This window comes from Populus alba, chromosome 1 (genome assembly GCF_005239225.2).
Source record: "Populus alba chromosome 1, ASM523922v2, whole genome shotgun sequence".
Lineage (NCBI taxonomy): Eukaryota > Viridiplantae > Streptophyta > Magnoliopsida > Malpighiales > Salicaceae > Populus > Populus alba.
Genome location: NC_133284.1, coordinates 48027717 through 48047385, shown reverse-complemented (window position 1 = coordinate 48047385; position 19669 = coordinate 48027717). Strand labels below are relative to the sequence as shown.

General features: G+C 31.3%; 2 protein-coding genes and 1 non-coding gene across 5 annotated transcripts; all 3 read right to left on the bottom strand.

Annotated features, from left to right (window-relative positions):
* Nucleotides 1-16: 16 nt before the first annotated feature.
* LOC118063001 (kinesin-like protein KIN-14N) lies at nt 17-6774 on the bottom strand. 3 transcript variants are annotated; one of them, XM_035076903.2, is made up of 17 exons: nt 6638-6774; nt 6130-6381; nt 5895-6039; nt 5710-5819; nt 5492-5611; nt 5199-5402; nt 3525-3701; nt 3369-3443; nt 3114-3260; nt 2899-3037; nt 2670-2779; nt 2233-2394; nt 1943-2148; nt 1271-1352; nt 1077-1181; nt 879-983; nt 17-351 (listed from the first exon to the last, which is right to left on the bottom strand). In XM_035076903.2, exons 2-17 carry the CDS (start codon nt 6319-6321, stop codon nt 172-174), a joined length of 2259 nt encoding a protein of 752 aa, XP_034932794.1. In that variant the 5' UTR covers nt 6322-6381; nt 6638-6774; the 3' UTR covers nt 17-171. The 3 variants fall into 3 exon arrangements, with proteins under 3 accessions (XP_034932794.1, XP_034932793.1, XP_034932796.1); XM_035076902.2 differs by having other exon boundaries at nt 6612-6769; XM_035076905.2 differs by having other exon boundaries at nt 3624-3701; nt 6612-6769.
* A 9403-nt stretch (nt 6775-16177) lies between these two features.
* Nucleotides 16178-16250, bottom strand: TRNAA-AGC (transfer RNA alanine (anticodon AGC)). The gene has a single exon. It is a non-coding gene; the product is annotated as a tRNA-Ala (tRNA).
* Nucleotides 16251-17579: 1329 nt separating this feature from the next.
* On the bottom strand, nt 17580-18879 carry LOC118063004 (21.7 kDa class VI heat shock protein). Its single transcript, XM_035076908.2, has 2 exons — nt 18276-18879; nt 17580-17947 (listed from the first exon to the last, which is right to left on the bottom strand). Exons 1-2 carry the CDS (start codon nt 18580-18582, stop codon nt 17664-17666), a joined length of 591 nt encoding a protein of 196 aa, XP_034932799.1. The 5' UTR covers nt 18583-18879; the 3' UTR covers nt 17580-17663.
* Nucleotides 18880-19669: the final 790 nt, after the last annotated feature.

Below are 19669 nucleotides of genomic sequence, written 5' to 3'. Positions count from 1 at the left end.
GGAACTCATTCTCGAGTAAACAAAATAATAATTGGGCAAAGCCTTTTAATAACAACAATGTAATGCACTATACAGGTTACTAACTATCAGTTCGTGTTAGGATCACTCTCACTTTCTCAATTTACCAATACTCGTGACAGAGATACATAATACTATCATCTTGTGTTAGAATCAGCCCAAACTCAAGCGAGAATCAAATGACCGCATGTTGGCATGACGTCGAGGAATACCTATCTCACAAGCATTAACCCTGGATGCAAATCGGAGTGAGCAAAGTGACTCACCCAGTGAAGAGTGATCAGGAGAAATGTTTACGAACATCAGTGTCTTCGAGTCTCCACCCAAACATGGCTGAAAGAACATGGGATTAAAAGAAAAAAAAATATCTTAGATCACCAAGATAAACAAAAACACTGGGAAAGAATGGTGTGGAGTGTTCATGTTAGCCAGGATTTAATTTGAAAAGACACAAAATTAGGTTTTACTTCCAAGATAACCATTCAGGTAGTTTTCTTGGGATGTGTTTTCACCTACTATAGGTAGGCCAAACAAAAAAAAAAATAGAACGAAAGCTCCAAGAAGAGCTATTAATTTATCTATAAAAACCTTTTTTTGCTCCAATGATGGCATAGGAGAACTCAATAAGAAATATGCAAAATACTTCATACAGAGTGGAGAAGAGATGAACCTTATATAATAGTGTAGTGTGAAGATCTTAAAAGAAGAATCATCCTCACAACAAGGAAGTCTCTTTAATAGTTGTGTAAGAGATTTTGCTACTATAATCATATAAAGATGAAAGACTTGATTTATCAAAGATAATTCCATACAAGCAGCACTTAAAGCTTAAATTCTTCGAAGTCTTTTAAGCTATTTACCTGCAATAGATAAGTAAGCTTTGAGTTTCTAAATGGTACATGATCCTCCTTCTTTGCCAAGGAAAATATAACATCACTTAAAGATGACAAGCTTTTATTGATAGCCTGATAAAGATTGCACAGAGAAATAAATTTGATTACTAATAGTGAATTAATTAATAAAATATACTATCAGGTCACAAGAGTCAAGTCACATACTTGGGTTTCTCTCAATCTATCTCCAGTCGAGCCACTCTTGGAAAGACGTTCACTCCCAGCAAGATCAATAAGATTCAAAACACCTTGTACTTGTTGTTCTGTGTTCTAATGGATGGAAACAGACATTCAATTTAAAGGGGATAAAAGAAAAGGAACGACAGAAAAGAACTTACAGAAAACAAAGGTATTGTTACCTCATTAACACCATATATTCGCAATGTGAAAACAAAGTGACTTCTAGATGATTGCTCATTCATTTGGGTCTTGCCAACAGACCTACAAGAAGCAAAAATTTCAAGTTTTTATCATATAGCACTGTAATTGAGGGTAACAAGTTGAAGGGTCTGTTTAAGAGTGGTTTAAGTTGTTTTTCAAAGTGTTTTTTGCATGGAAATGCATCAAAATATATTTTTTTTATTTTTTAAAATGAATTTTTGTTATTAGCACATCAAAACGATCTAAAAACACTAAAAAAATTATTAATTTAAAGCTAAAAAAAATTAAAAATTTTCAAAAGCACAGTTGAACCGTAATGCCAAAAGGGAACAAAGACATACACCACATTTGTTTGTGTGCATGTGTGCAATTTTCCTTTTTTGAATACAATCAAATTAGATTTTTTTTTATTGAGAATTTTTATCTATAGCAGCACGTATCAACAATAAGAAGAATTGGAAATGCAAAAAGAAATATGGAGATTCACATACATTGCACAATACAGTATTGCACAAACATATTAGATGGTTAAACAGCACCAAAAAAAGTATTAAATGATTAAAACGTCTATTTTAGACAGCCATATTTTAAGAATAGAGAAATGACTAGAAAGAGCTTGAGAAAATATTCATATTCTAAACATTACTAACCTACTATGAGATGCCTGATCCAAGAGAAAAGCGACCTCTCTAGAACTGCAAACGTCCACAACAGTGAGATCGGAAACATGTGTGTTCCCATTGGCATCGTGCTTAATTGCGTATTGCTTTCCATTACTGCCATACTCTGTTCTTGATGAATCTTTAGTTGACAATAAATCTCGGATTGTTTCATTGTATATTTCCAACATTGACACCTGTTATTGTTGTAAAAAAAATGCTTAATTATGATACATAAAATTATGTCATCGATTCTAACAACAAATGAGACTACTTTTCACCTGCATTTCATATTTCCAGCCTTGGGATTGAAGAGATTGCCTAGTTTGGAATATTTGTTCTAACGACCTGGGTATCAACCCCTTCTGCTCCAGGTTTCCTGGTTTGCCCATCATGGTATAGGTTTTACCAGAACCAGTTTGGCCGTAGGCAAAGATGCAAACCTAGAAAAACAAAGCTAATCATCTCTTACTGCAAGAGAATAAAAAAAAGATTCACGATTTCTCTTTTTAATCATTGACTAGATGAACTAGTTAAGATAAATTTAGTGACTGAAAAAAATTAAGTTACAATGAGTTGAAACAATTAACTTAAAGTTTCTCAAAGGGCTTGAAAAAAAAATTCAAATAAGGACATAAGTGCACTCATGCAGTTGCCATTTGCCACATATATGTTCGTGAAAATGCAATAAAAAAAGACTCAGTGCTGGATAAATCACCTTATAACCATCAAGAGCACTTTGAACAAGCTGAGAAATTTCTACAAAAACATCCTCTTGTGTTGAATCAGGCATAAAAACTTTATCAAAAGTGAAAGAATATTTTTGCCCTGGTGAGAAAGTAAGCATGACATTAGTTTGAAAGATTCAAGATATGATTTGAACAAGAGAAATAGTATTCTAGCAGTAAAACAAAGTTCAATCAAATATTAAGTTATTTCAAGAATACCATTTTGTGTCAAATCAATGCCTCGCCCAAGAGCTTCTGTTGTTGTGGGATAAGATACATCTTTTCCATCAGCACCAGGACTATCCTCTGGCAACAAAGGCCGTACACGACAAAACACACGAATATTTCCCTTTAGTTCCTGCAGCATAACAGAGCTTCATAAGATAAATGTAAGTTGTACTCAAATAGAAAATAGTTGGAGACTTTATGATTACCAATATTGTATTGTGTAGCTTTTTCCTTAACGTCTCTCCTTCAACAATTTTAAGTTCTGCATCTTCTAAGCGGTTTTGTAACTCACATATAAGTTTCTTTTGTGCTTCAAATTCAGTTTTTGCCTCAAATGCAGATAAATCAGATACCTAAAAAGAGAATAACCTTAACCATTATAATAAATTCAAATAACACTATAAAATAGCAGCAACTAATCAAGCACATGGAAAAATCTCTTGCAAACTCGATAGCAATACCCTTAATTTATTTTGGGCAGCATCTAGCTGATCCTGCAATGTCTTCAACTGGTTGCTTTGGGATACACATCTTTCCTGCACATAACATTTAAGAAAATATATTTGTAAATGCACTAGACTAGTGAGGGAATGAAAATTTAAATTTTAAAAACAAACCTTTAATTCATTTGATTTTACAACGAGCTCTTCACAATTAACTACTTCAGTTGTTAAAGTTTGAACTTGCAATTGCAGTTGATCGCGATCCTCTCTCACCTGTTGCAACTCTGCCCTTACAGATGCAACTTCTTTCACCAGCGCATCCTTTTGCTTTGCAGCATCATTCACGGATGCCTGATAGTTTTATCCATCAATGATAGATTAGGAATGCTAAAAGAAAAGCAGGAAAAGAAGGGGGGGGGGGACAAAAAATTATCCTATGCTTCAACTGGATAAAGTGTAGTATAAAAACAATTTTCATCCAGAAAACCATACAACACTGTTGTTATTAGCACGCCCCACTAAGATCTCATAACATGATTTGACAACTTTTAACAAGGCTGTGCAAGAAAATTAGTTAGTACTCCTATAACTGAACATTTGTAGACTAGACAAAAATCTTATCCAAATGATTGCATGATCAGAGCAAGCAACCTAATTCAAAACCCTTCACTATCTTTTGAGAGGCCCATTTAAACTGTTTACCCATCTTAAAACCCTTGGCAAAGGGATGCCGATTGCAGAACTTTCCCATCTAATATTGACAACATTTTCCTAAAGCAAGGATGCTAAGTTAGATCACTGAAAATTGACAAGCTCACCAGATTAGCAACGGCACATCACCTCATTTAGTGACATTGTTTGCTTCTCTACACAGATGGTAATTCCTATAATGCTAGGGTATAAGGCTAATAATTACATATAAATGGACCAGGCTTCCAGAACCGCAATCTTTGTACTTCCTTGTGGATTGTTATATTTCAAGACCATGCACATTGGCATGGAAAATCATAACTAATGTTGAATGACAAGTGGTTGGATAAAAAGTTCTTTTCAACTTTCCTTGCGTTCCAAATTTGAGATCTATCAGTGAAGATATCCCTAACAGCTTAGAACCTTAGGTTGGATGTCTCTTCAATGTTACTTCTTAACAATATTTGAGATGAAATTAAACCATTTTAGCAACTTCAGATCATAATTTAGACTGCTTACATAAAGAAGCTTTCAGAAAGGAATTTCTTTCCTCTAGTATTTGGGTTACATCTTTTAGTAATGTGTGTTCAAGTTTGACTTTGGACTTCGCACTAGTTTCCCACCTAACCAGTTATATTCACCACATTCCTCATTTTGGGGAGTCATACATTGTAAACAGATATGTTTTCAGAAAGCAGGCCTGTTCAAAATTTCCAAGCATTAGTAAACACCAGATCTATAAGAAAAAACAAGTATCGGCGGCCTTCTTTTTCAAAGCAATAGCTCCAATAGTGCCTGCAGCCTAAGTGCACTAAAAATCAATTCCGATCCTGATAAAGAGAGTTAAAACAAAAAACCTGTAGGTATTTTTCTCATGGGTGCAATAATGATGCCAATTAGGAGTATTTTTATTTCTGCACTTCAAGCGAGAAAAAATGGTTTCTAAATACCTCAAAGGTAATACCTAGTAATAACATTTTTTTTTCTCCTGAAGACTGAAAGCATTCTTTTTCCAAAGTGTCTGCTCTTGCAAGAACATTGAAGTCATCTTCCTCACTATTCATTAAGAATAATATTGTACCATGCGCTTAACTAGTAAATGTCACGAGAAATGATTCAACACTTCAACCAAGAAGAAAAGGAACGAGACCAGCTTACTTTGCACGAATTAAATTGATCTTGCAATGTCATGTATTGACCCCCCAAGGTGCTTAGGTTCTCTACTATAGCAGCTTTCTCTTTTTCTCCACGCTTTACATTTTCATGAGCTGTGTCAAGATCTGTCTGAAGCTTGCTATTGTACAATTGTAAGCTTGAATTGTACTCCTGTAGCAACTTGTACATATCACTTACTGATGTTATCTGCAGAATTCAACAAAGCATATAAGCGCACAGGAAAGGTCACTTCATAAAATCATCAGGACTATTTCAAATTGCATTTCTTATATTACCCTTTGATTCGCATTTTGAAGCTCTCCTTGAATCTTTCCGAGCTCTTCAGAGAGGGAAGCTTGTGACTTTTCAACGGTAAGTCTAGCCTCTTTCTCTCTTGCAAGAGAATCCATTGCAGCCTGGAGAATCCAGAAAAGAAGAAGAATCATGAAAGATAATTCACAGATCAGTATCGTATAGGTGAAGGATACCAAAGTTTTCATCTACTCTTTCTTACCAACTTCTCAGATTCCTCTTTGGAAAGTTTCTCTTGTAGAGAAGCAAGGCTCTTTCTCAACTCCACGATAATCAAATTTAATTCTTCTTCCTTGTTCTTCACTATCAAATCTAAAATGAAAAAAAAAATCCATCAGCAACCAATAAACAAAAAGAAAAGAAGGGGAAACAAAAAAGCAAACATACCCATTTCAGCACATCTGCTCTCAGCAAAATCCAAAGCATTTTGTAACTTTTCTTGCTCAAAGAGGTAACTTCCTTCTAGCTCTTGAAACCATTTGATACATAGCCTTAACCTCTTTATATAATCCATCATGTTTTCACATCTCTCCTACAGAACCCCAAAAAACAGCCAATCTTTAAACAAAAATTGCTAACTAAATCACTTATAACATTAAAAACCAGAAAAACTTTCACTGACCTTGTAATTGAACTTGTTTTTGTATTTCATTCTCTCACACAATAAAGCATAAACATCTTCTCTTGTGAACTCAAAGCCACCATACTCTGATCCAGCATTACTAGGTGGTGCACTATTTAAACCAACTTCTTGCTCACCATTTACAACTGAAAATGCATGCCTCATTCTGCCATTATTTGCCGTCCCAACCATTTTTTTTTCAAATCCAAGTTCTTGCCACTTATCTACACGCACCTCATCACCGATATACTTCTGAAAATCCAGCAAAGAAAAGAAAAGAAAAGGCCTTTAGCCCAAAATACGAAACACAAAAAATAATTGCTCACATGGAGATGAAAGCCCGGGTTTTAAAAATGTAAACTATAAGCTAAACATATGAAGATCACAAATAAACTTCTCTCAAAAAACAACAAAAAAAACTCATCATCAACAAAAAAAAGACCAGACCCAGTACTAAGAAGAACCTGAAGAAGAAAACCCACATTTTAGAAATTTAAAAGGCGCTCACTTGTGCTGGAGGATTAGAAGCAGTAGAAAGGAAAGGGCTATTGTAGAGGTGTTAAGACATAAGTGGAGGTTTGTGTTCTGCTCCTTGCAGGCCATTTTGAAGCAACAAGAGAGAGAAAGAGTGTGTTTGTTTTTTTTATTTTTTTATTTATTAAATAAAGATATTTAGAAGAAATAATTTATATTTATATTTATATTTAGATAGAGAGAGAGAGAGAGTAAGTTTGGTCTCGAGTTTGGTGGGGGCCATTGATTGTATTCAAAGCTATCAAGTGTAATCACAACCATTGCTTTTAAGAGCAGGAAGGAAAGATTTCATATATTTGCAGAGCAGAGAGTGCTGAGCTCAGGTTAGAAATTAGAAATGGAGCACTGTGAGATTTATATACCTTTATGTGTTCCTCATAGTTTCTATGTTTTGTCATTTTAATCCCTTCACTGAAATTTTAGGCACCCAAAGTCTTCTGTAATTTGTGTTTCATCCAAATGGAAGTGCTCAAATAAGAAAGCATTAAGTGGCGTTTGTTTGATGAAAAGTGGTTTTTTGAAAATCAATTTTCAGACTTTCTTGTATTTATTTATTATTAAAAAAATTGGTTAATAGAAAACACTTTTCAGTTAAAGAAAAATTTAACTTGGTTTTTAGGAAAGTGTTTTCCTTTTATTTTGGACTGAAAAAACTTTTTGAAAGTTGTGAAAAAATTAAAAATGTTATATTATTTGTTGATTATATCAAATTTGGTCCTCAAACTTTTGGTTGTTGTATATATTTTTTTTGAATTTTTTTTAATTTCATCCCTTAGAATTTAATTTTTATATTAGATTTGGTCCTCATTTTTATAATTATTATTTGCTTTTCCTTTATCATTTTTTAATTGAATTTTTTTATCTATCAAATTTAGTCCTTATACTTTTGACTGTTATTTATTTTATTTGAAATAATATATGAAATGTTAATTATTATTATTTTTTTAATTTTTTCATCTTTCAAAATTTTTTTATTTGTTAAATTTGATCTCTATTATTTTAATTATTATTTATTTTATTTGAGATAATTTATTAAATTTTTTTTTTTTCAATTTCATTTCATTCAACTTTTTAATTTGTAAGATTTGTTCTTCATTATTTTAATAAACTTGAAAAAAAAAACATTAATAAGTTATTTTTCAGTATTTTCTATTACATAACCAAACACTAGAAAGTATTTTTCAATTTATTTTTTATTACACAATTAAATATTAAAAAATAATTTACTTTTCAAAAATAAATTGTTTTCCAACAAATAAGCAGGGGATAGTTCTCATTTATCATAGCTTGTGGTTGGTTAATGCTATTATAGTTGTAGGAAAATGTTTAGAAATATGTTATGTAATTTCTCTCGTAATATTAAAAACTTCTATTTGGTTTTTAACGTGGATTAAAAAATAATTCAATAGTATGTTAACTTATCAATTTTTTATTGATTTTATTGCTTTGTCTTTCAAATTAAATGTGGCTGAATTGCAAAATCATGTCAATTTAATCTTTAATCGATGATGAAACAATAAAGTAAGATAGTTAATTTTTTGTGTTTTTTTTAATAAGAGAAATGCATTCTAGGATGACTAAATGATAAAAGAAAAACTCTTTTATGGGATAAAAAGAATATCGTGTAATTTAAAAGCCTAAAATCTTATTTTGTAAATTCTAATTTTAAATTTAAAATAAATTTGAAAATAGCTTTTGAGATTATTTCCAAATACTTTATTGGCTTTCATGAAAAACTAAAAAAACAAATATTATTTAGGACCTATTTAAGAGTATAATTATGATTATTTTTTAAAAATTATTTTTGAGATCAGCACATTAAAATAATCAAAAATATATAAAAAAATTAATTTTAGCAAACAAAAAATATTTAATTTTGACGAAATGCAGGTACAACCGCGTTTCCAAACGCTCTCGTAAAACAAGCTCTAAGAAGTGCAAGGATTGTAACGCTCAAAGTTTTAGACGAGGGGTTAAAATAACTAAATTCAGAAATATGAAGGACCAGATAAGTTAATTTATCCATGTATAGTTAGGTTGTTCCTGTCGTATGTAGTTAACCGTTGGAAATGGGACTCGAGCTTTTAAAATGACTAAATGAGGGATAGTTAGATGGATGGCGTCATTGTTAAGAAAGGGATAAGACCCAAATACCCTTTACTTTTATTACCACAATATTTTTGGCACGCACTCTTACCACAGGTTAAATAATTCTTTTCTGAACTTAAAAAAAAAATATGTAAAGATACTATAGAGAAAAACTTTGATGTATGCTAGATAAAATGTTTTTGAAATATTAAAATGGTGATATAGCGAGCATTATATTATAAAAACAATATTGAGATATATGGGATCGATTTAGATTAGTTATGATTAACTTGTAAAATTTGTAATCCAAAACATAAAATCATGATAATTAATCTTATATGTGAATTAAAACAAAATAAAAAGTCAAATTATAATTAAAAAAATATCATCAAATGAATAAATGATGCCCTATATTTAAGCAATTAGTTTAATTTAATTAAAAAATTATCTTTTAAGAAAAAAACTAAATCTATAAAAAAAAAACAATAAATAAAAAGATCTAAGATAATCTAGATCACCTTTAAATTAATGAAAGACCTATAGAAAAAAAAAATACCCTTATTAACTTTTTAAATATGTTATCTACTCCTAGTACAATATATAAAAAAAATTATAAAAGTTCAATCTTTAAGATAAAATTAAAAATAAAATTAATTACATAAAATGATAAAAAAAAAGTAATTAAAAAATAAAAAAATGAAATAAAAAATAAATTAAATGGTAATTATATTTTTTTTGAATGAAAAGTGAAATTAAAAAAAAATAATAAAAAAGCTCTAAAAGCCTCCAAGACATGATGAATAATAAAAAAAAGAGACACCTTTTACATCACAACACTTTTCCTAGAAGCAATCTCAAATAACTAAAAACAATGTGTTGTCATTTTCCAACAAAACAAAATATTTGCACAAAAGCAAAATACGTGGCATAAATAGGACCAGTTCAAATAATAATAATAATATATTTATGTACGTTGAAAAAAAAAAAGAAGAAGAAAAAAGGTGGATGGCACGAATACTGGCAACCAAATATTAATTTGGTGACAAATTGGGAAAGGTCGAAGCTATCAATCAAGCAAAAAAAATTTAACAAACACAGAGTCGTCTGAATTCTGTGTCTTTAAAGTTCGGTTAGCCAATGATTACCTAATAAATACATGGAGAAATACTTAAAAAATAAAAAAAGTTGTTTGGAAGAAGAAAAATATAAAAATAATTAATTGTTTCATATATATATACATGTAATGATGATAAATATAGAGTACTAAATCTTGAGGGGTGTTGTTCAACTAATCAAGTTTTAGATTTATTTTATAGAGGTCAGTAGTTTGAATCCCACAAATCTTAAGGTCATTGAAGATTTACATGATTATTAAATTCAAGGTTCGTAAATTAGTCGAAATACGCACAAACTGGTTCGAATACTCACAATAATTAAAAAAAATATAGAGTACTAATTCTTCTGTTTGCATGGAAAAAAAAAAATCTTTGGAAACCGGATGATTGAAATTTTACTTTGAACAGTACCTTTTTTTCTTTTCCATGAGAAAAATAAATAGCAGAAATAGGTTTGACAATTGGATTTATATCTTTTTTAGAGTAAATTGGATTTTCAATTTGAACATTCTTTTCAAAGTTCAAGATGGATGCGGGAATTTAAATAGATACGAGGAAAGTTATCATTTTTGTCAAAGTTATAAAACTCGGTTACGAACAACAACGAACAATGTAATTTAAGATTCAAGATATAGATTAAGAATAGATTCAATTTAAAATAAAAACTTGATATAATTTTAAAGAAAAATAATCAATAACTTTGTTTGAGCTAGATATGAAATTAACGAGTTATTAAGATAGTATTTGATATTATAATAGCAATTATTTTTGTTTAAAATTTTATTTAAATAATAAAATCAACACATCAAAACAATTCAAAAATATCAATAAAAAAAACATTAGTATTTTAAGTTTTTTTTTTTAAAAAAAAGAATCGGCAAAGTTGTCAATTTGGGAAACCAGAAAGGTGGCAAATGATGAGGTTAAACGTCGTGAAAGGAGCATAGAGTCCCTTTCCCATACCTAATAATTAAACAAGGACATAACTTACAGGTAAAAAAACATTACTCTCATCACTCTCTTTTACCAGCCCAGAGAGACTCTCACTGTCTGACCTTCGTTATATACTATATAGTATATACCATAAGATCGGACAAATAATTTCCCCTTTGCGTCGAATGGGTGTCAAGAATTTTCACTTTCACTTTAATAAAAAAACCCTCTCATCACTCTCTCCTAGATTTGGTGACAAATATTATACAAAGAGCAAAAGTCCCCATCTCACATGGTGCGAGTAGTTGTTATATCTATTTGCCTTTGGTGCTCAGTTCCATTCATGTGATCCTTTTCATATAATAATAATAATAATAATAATCATCTCTTCTTGGATGCTTCTTCTTCAGCCATTCCCATCACTTTGTGTCCTTCCAAAAGAGTTTAAAGAACTTTATCCTATGCGTGTTGCCCTAGCTAAGAGTGTTTCATGGCATCAAAGAATAATATCAACCATCTTGAGGTCTTTGAACTTGAAACTTGTACAGATCCATACTATCTTATGCTTAATTTTTATAAAATAAATGAGAATGATGAGATTCAAACTTATGAATACTTGGACATTAAAACATTAGTACCATGTTAAAAAATCATCTCAATCCAATAGCTTAATCTATTAAGTAAGGTTTCAAGATATGATTTATATTATTCTTTAACATAGACGATATGCTGGATTGTTTTTTCTAACTTGAAAAATCAGCTGAATCTCTCCTGTATACCCGATGGAGCCATTAATGTCCGGGCATCTTAATTTCTCCTAGAGCTGTTTCTTGATGTTCATGGCTTAACTAAATATTTATAATCTGGGTCCAAGTTACTCACAGTCGATAAATTAATCAAACATCTTAAATATTTGCCTCGAAAAAATGTTCCGGGTTTTCATTGATTTTGGATTTAATGTTGACACGCTCGCGAGTGCATGTGCATGTTGTCTTGTTGCTAGCTAGGGCACGTACGTGGATGATTTTATGTGGGGAATAATTAGTTGCCTGCTAATATATAGCAGTGTTAAGAATTTGGTGGCATTTTGTCTTGATGGTGATATTTGCCTCTTTATGAAGCAAAATGAGATGAGATCTACACTTTGATTCAGCGTAAAGATGATGAACCTTTCATCTTGAAGATAACCCATTTTATTTGGTGTTGTGATCTTTAGTTAGATCGATGCGTAGGGAAGCATTAATAAAGAATGCTAATTAGGGCATATTGAAATTTCTTTTGGAAACACAAATGGATCTAGCTAGGACTAGGAGGAGTCAACGAGTGGTGTTTTTAGCAGTGAAAAGTATGAAGTTTATGCTTGGTACAAGTTTTTGAAGTTGAAGTTGGTTTTTATATTTTAATTGGAAAAAAAAAAAGTTATATTTGGTTAGAAATAACTCTTGACTTGTTATGAAATCGATGGGTAAAAATTTTAATTTAATTAAAAGTTACAGTTTTTATCTTTTAACTTCTTGAATTTAACTTGTATTATGGTATTCATTATTCAAAAATAATTATTTTGAATCTTTTTATTAAATATACTCATATTGTATGTTATTTATAAAAAAAATGATTTTTAAATTATGGCTTAAAATAAAAAATTATGATTCAAAAATCATATAAAAAAACTAATACAAATACAATGAAAATTTTATGGTGCTTAGAAAATAATGAGTGGCATCCTATTATTTACTTCATTAGCCCACTTAAAAAAAAATACATGAAAGAAAGAGAAAAAATCAAATTCATGACTCCTCAAATATAATAAGAATATTTTTATATAGACATTCTCTATCATATTTGTGTTTGTCTCTTTTAGTTCCACTCACTCGGATAATAGTCTTTCATATACCCACGTTGAAGGACTATTATTATATCTTAAACTAAAACTTAGGATATCTTGACAATTGGATTAATAACATATAAAACCACCTAATGAAAAGCTAATATAATGAACAATTATTCTTATCCTATTAATCAAACTTTATTTTTTATCTATCTTAAAATTAAGGTATTTATACACACATAGGACATAAATGTTAGTTCTTTTTTGGCACAATATCTAAAACATGTATCTTGCCTATACATTAGAGCATCAAAACTCTCTCCTATATTTCCTATCCTAAAAAATAAAGTTCAACCTCTTATTTTATACACTACCAAAAAATTATCAAATAACAAAGGAATTACTGATAAAAAATATTTCACCGGGTAATGTTTGTGACAATAGTGATGGAAAATATTCACCGGACATTACCAACTTCATTAGCGATGAAAAATGTTTCATCAAAAATTACTGATAGAATTGCATACAAAATAGAAATAATTAGAAAATCAAGAAATATTTTGTTGGTAATTGCATCAGTAACATGACATGCCATTTTTTGTTGAAGAAATGATCGAGGAAAATATTTCATTGTTAGTATCTGCTGGAAATTCGGTCAGTAAATTTGAAAGTGTTGTAACTAAAAGCAACCTCATCTTGCCTTTCTTCTTCACCTTTTCTTTCACCACATAAAAAAATATTTTTTTTGTAACACCTCTCTCCATTAGTAAGATATTATCCGTTTTGGCTTATGAGTCTCGCGGATTTGTTATTGACAATCACACATGACCCCAAAACACGTCTTACTAGTCACGGAGATTATACTCATATAAAGCCCTCCTCCAAGCCCCACCCACTGATGTTAGATATTACAATCCTCCTCCCATAAGAAGCCGCCCCGACGACCCCGTCGGCACCTTTGAACAGCCAGTGAGCTGGTCTTTGATACCAAATGTAACATCTCACCCCATTAGCAAGGTATTGTCCACTTTGACCCATAAGCCTTATGGATTTGTTTTTAACAGCCACGCATGGCCCCAAAACGCGTTTTACTGGTCAAGGTGAGCATATTCATATAAGGCTCTCCCTTAAATCCTCAACTATCGATGTGAGATATACACTTTTCCCCTATTCTCCCATAAATGTAGGTCTCATCCTCATAAAATCAGCCACCATAACACTCAATAGTATCAACATCATTGTCTTGGTTCGATTTTTTCTAGATTTCCCTACATCAAATAAGCAAACCTATGTTGCCATAAATCAAGGCCTCATCCTTGTAAGTTTCACCTTAACACTCAATAATGTTAAGGTGATTTTGTCTTGATTTGATTTTTTCTAGATTTCCCTACACCAAGTAAACTTATCCATTTATATTTTAAGTTAATTTATTGATGATTTTATGTAGTATTTGTAGTTTTCTTGTATATTAAACTAATAATATAAAATGTATTCTTCAATTCAATTTAGTTGTTTAATATCAAATTATTTGATCTAAATAAGCATGCATTAAAAAAATATTGAAATACCAATGGAGTCAACAATAAACATTAAACTTTTATCGGTGATTTTGTCGATAATATAAGCACATTTCCTCCATAGGATTACTAAGAGCTATAAACTTTTTGATATTGCCAATGAATTTACTGATATAATTTGTATGTTGAAGATTTTATTGGGGAATCCATCAATGATACATGATCAATTGATGGAGGTTATAAGTTGGTGAGGTACATGAGTGTTATAATTCCATCATTGATTCATAAGTAAAATTTAACGATGTATTTTGCGAATAGAAATAATGGTCAACAATTTATTTTTTTTGTGTGAGTATTTTGTCAGTAAGTTATTTTATGGATTGAATTATTAATGGACCTAAAATCCCCAATGAGAACCTAGCCGAAGATAATTTTTCATCGGGAAATCCGTGATAATTTATATGTAGTTGGAAATATAGCTTAAATATTGACGGAATATTCCACCCGTGATAATAAAAAAGCAACATGTCCTCTTTTGTTTTAATGATATACATATCCCAAAAAAAAAAAAAAAAAATTACATCCACTTATGCTTCTAATAATTGAGGAGAAAAAAGTAAATGCCTTTGTGACAGTAAAAAGCAAAACCATTTTCAATAAAAATAAAGTCCATTTATGATGAAAATGTGTACTTTTTAGTCAATTTGCACTCCCCTCAGATAGATTAAATAAAACCTGGCACTCTAATTATGCTGTCTGATGTTTGAGTCAACACAAATCCTTGAGAACCAAACATTTGGCAGATTTGCTACTTCCAAGGCCGGAGGGGGAGGGCACTACCATGTTGAAAAATGCTTGCCAGTTTGCTCCTCCTTTTCTCTTAAGAAGTTGTGCTTTAGACACCATAGTCATTGGAGCAACAAGATGAGGATGGCCTGCAACAAAAAAAAAAAAAAAAAAAAGAAAAAAAAAAAAAAAGGAAATAATATTTGTGAGATTTAGTGCTGTGCTTGCTATTGATCTTGTGTTTGACTAATTTCATTGACTTTATGTTGCTAAAATCATGATGCTCTGCACTGCCCCATTTCCTTGACATTTGGCACTATTGACTGTTTGCCTTGTTGCCTTTTTCTTTTCCAAGGGTGGTTCTTTTTCGAACATGATACCAAGTTCTTTTCTTTTTCTTTTTCTTTCTTTTTTTTTTTTATAAAAAAAACAAGAAACCGCGTCTATCCATTTAGTTAATTAATTAATGTAGAGAAAGATTTATAAATTGTTAGTTAATTAATGACAAACCATTTTTATGCATTATAAAGGGAATTTTTTTTATTATTATTAATGTGGGTGTCCAATGCAGCTTGCGCATAGCTCCACTTAATCTCATGGACTCTAAAGTTAATGACTATGTAAGTCTCTAATGACTCTAAGGTTTATGAGATTTAAAATGATGATCTTTTTTTAGCAAATCTAGAGTCTAACCAATTGAGTTACACCCCTCAGAGTTAAAGGGATAATTTTTCAATGTATTGTTAATGGTGTTTGCTGTAGTGGTAAAAAAGTTATATTTTAAATTACTTTTTATTAGAAAATATATTAAATCAATACTTAAAAAAATATTAATTTTTACATTAGCACTTTAAAACGATATTAAAATATAAATAAATAAATTGATTTAAAACAAAAAATAAATTTAAATTTTTAATAAAAAGGTGATTGCACTACTACACCATGTTGAAAAAACCAAAGTGGAACAAAAAAGTTTAAGGTAAAATTAATAATCTTAAACATTGCTAGGAATAGAAAAAAAAAAATATATTTTTTGAACATTTTCAGGATAATTATAGTGAAAAGTCAAAAATCATCAAGACATTTGCATATAAGACTTCATGGGCCTAAAGCAAAACATTTGCAAATTGCTTTGACTGAATATCCACAGTCATATTAAGAGCCCAATCAGGATCCATTAATTCATGGATTAGATTAGAAATAGCATGAAGGAAGAAATCAAATAAAAACAGGAAAACAACATAAAGTGGAGATGCGGGGTATCGATCCCCGTACCTCTCGCATGCTAAGCGAGCGCTCTACCATCTGAGCTACATCCCCTTCTTGCTCCTCTATCATTTTATTAATATATAAAAGTTAGAAAGAGAAAACGCTGCAGTTTTTAACCCTTTTCTTTTTCCTTTGGTGAGATGCGACTTGCATGCCAAATGCTGAGAACGGGACATGGTTTTATACTTCTTGTAGTAAATCACATGATTATGACATGTTTAAAGACTAATCATTGGATATGGTTTTCCCTCTGCATATGTTTGGTTGCTATATACTTATGGCAATTATCAGTTTGATTGAGATGAAGCTTTGTAAAGTCCAGATTTGAGTATGTGCTTTCTTTGTCTATGATGTTAATTAGAAACAGTAATTGCATTATGTAAAAACTATACGTGAAAAAACCATCTTAATTTAATAGTTTAAATTATTAAGTTATGTTTTAGAATATAATTTATATTATTTTCTAATATATCCCCTCAAGTAAAAGCTTTTTGAGTTTGAAACTTATATAAATCTATGTTACTTTACACTTAATTTTTATCATATAAATAAGAATGATGAGATTCGAACTCGTAATCACTTGATTATCAAAGTTCTAATATCATGTTATTATCTCGATCTAATAACTTAAACTGTTAAATAAGATTTCAAATATGATATATATTATTTTATAAAAATAACTCCTCCTTCGTCAGCATTCTTGATGACAATTTTCCCTTTCAAGAATTACTCAAACCAATGGTGTTTGGTGGAGCAAAGTACTTTTTCTTTGCTCGATTGACCATTTTCCACTTACACACCATGCTATTTGCTGTTAAGATGTACTTTTGAATTTCCAGTGTAGAGATCGACTAGGTGTGGTAACCCTAGTCTTGTCACTTTCAGGTGAGCGGTCCGTAAGGTTCCAGGCTAAGATCCTTCAATCAAACTCTCCCTCTCTCTTGATATTAAGCCCTTTCGTCTTCTCTTTGTATGTCACTGAACCTGTCTTGAAATAAGGTGAAGTCTTGTTCGAATTACCCACTTCAAGTCACTATGAATGGGCATGCATGGGAATTATAGCCATAGCCGATTTATCATCCATCTGAGCTTTATAATAGGAAACGTTTCGCCTGTTGTGATTTTCTAGTTGATCTCATGCCTGGAATTAGTCTTGGTTTTCATCAGAAAAGAGTGGTCTCTTAATCCATTGCTTGTTAGAAAACATGTTTGTTCCAGTGAAAGCTCTCCGAATTCGCCATCTGCAGAGCATCCTTGCTGTGTTAGCAAGGATTGCTGCTTCAGGAATGATCATTTCTTGGACCTGTCTCTTCTCTCTTACAGCAAAAGATTTGACATGAACTATATTCTAAAGGGGTATGTCATGCACACAAAACGATGTAAGAGAGCTCATTATATTTGTCAGGAACTAGGAGAAACATGTCCTCGAGAGCAGTTTAATCTTTACACATCAAAAACTAACAGTTAAGCAGAATTTTTGGTCATGGTGCCATTTCCTGGAGTACCAGAATCCGACGTGCTCTTGGGAATTCTTACTTCCAGAAACATGTCATTGCTCACATATGCCTCAGTTTCCCTCCAATCGACGTCTTCCGGTAGCTCAAGCCTTCTAACAAAACCAGGTTCCCACCAGTGGCCACTTCTCCAGTCTTTTGCTTTTGACTGATCTCTTTGCGGCTTCCACTGCCCGCTAATTTCCATGATCTTCCCATTTTCGACATAAACTTGTACGGTACTATTCCCAGCTCCTGCTTTAACAAATCATAAGTTGAGAAAATTCAAAAACATTCCATGAAGGGAAAATTTGCTTCAGTTTAACCAATCGAGTATCGCCCTTATCTTTCAAGTCTTCTGATTTTTCCATTTCCAAGAGTTTATTGTTTTGAATACATCATAGGAAATCATTTTCTACTTCGTTTCGAACATGGCAATGACAATTATATGACAGGTTTTCTTGTTGATCAGAAAGATAAGCCTGTGACTCCTGAGGTTTTGTAGTTTCCTTGGTTCATGATCATCATCTCAAGCAAGGTTCTGGAATTTTAAAGATGTTTGAGAATTGCTAAGAACACTTACCTGGTAAATCTGCTTTTAGTACATAAGCATCATCTGTCTGGAACCAATCAATACTAGTCTTGCCGGAGCTCCGAAGACTAGATAACAAGACATCTGACTCAAAATCCCAGAGTGGAAATGCATCCGAAGGATCGAAAAATTTCCCAAACAACAATGGACTGAAAAGTGATCCATCACCAAATATCTTATGCACAGTGGGACTTCCATTGGCAAAAAATCCTCTGAACGTTTCTTCACTTAACGAAACACTCCATTTGTGTGGAGTTTGATCTTCTGTATGAACTTCAAGCTGTTTCCAACCTGCCATCACCAACTAGAGCTGAAAATCTTCAGAATCCCTACTTTTTTTTTTTTCCTGGAGACAGTTTTTAGGCTTTGGATTTCTTATAGTGAGAGAGGAGCCTTTTGATAAAGCAGAGAACAAATTCCTTGAGAATATTTGAATGGCTGTAAAGCAAATAGGAATATTTTCCTTCTAGACCTTGTTCAACAGTAACAAGGAATGGAAGAGCCATGCTTTGATGCCATGTGGCTACCTACTGAAATTAGTCTACCTACAGATGACTTTTGCAGCGATGGAAGAGCTCCCTTAGCCTTTAGGAGAGAATCTTCAGTAGTTTTCCAGGAACACCATATGCCTTACTGTCCAAACAACTTACACGGCAGGACACTTCATCAGATTTTTGTCTCTAACTTGTAATAATCCTGGTGTGTTTAAGCGAATGAAAACACCTGGATGAAAAACTATATATATATAACAATTAATTATACCAATTATTTAAGCTTGATAATGTTAATTACCATTTGATCTATATGCAAAATACTGCTTTAGTAACTTTAACATAGAATCTATATGGAAATCCTGCGGTGATCATATGCAAAGTTTTGATAAAAAATATATAAAAAAACTAAGATTTAAAAGTTTTGGATTTTTCTGTAAAATTATACCTAAGAGTTTTGGGTTTGGCTGCAACACCTTACTTAAGAATAATATTTATAATATTAATAATAATATTAAACTTGCATGACTCAAGTTTAAGTCAGTCTGATTGCAACACCGAACCTAAAAACATTGGATGTGGGTCTAGCTATAAGATCGTGTCATAAAAGTGTGATAATTAAAAAGAAAAAAACAAATAAAAAAAACCAACGTGAAGAAAAAGAAAAAAAATAAATTAATTGGGTTAACTCTTTAAACCAGGTTATCCCGTAAAACCTGGGATTCACGTCATGAAAGTTTGATTGCTAAATAGAAAAAAAAAATTGACGGGTTAACCCATTAAACCAAGTTAACCCGTGAAGTCTAGGATACGTGTCATGAAAGTCTGATAATTAAATAGAAAGAAATTTAATATTAACAAGCTAAACTAAATGAAAAAAATTAATTAAAAAAA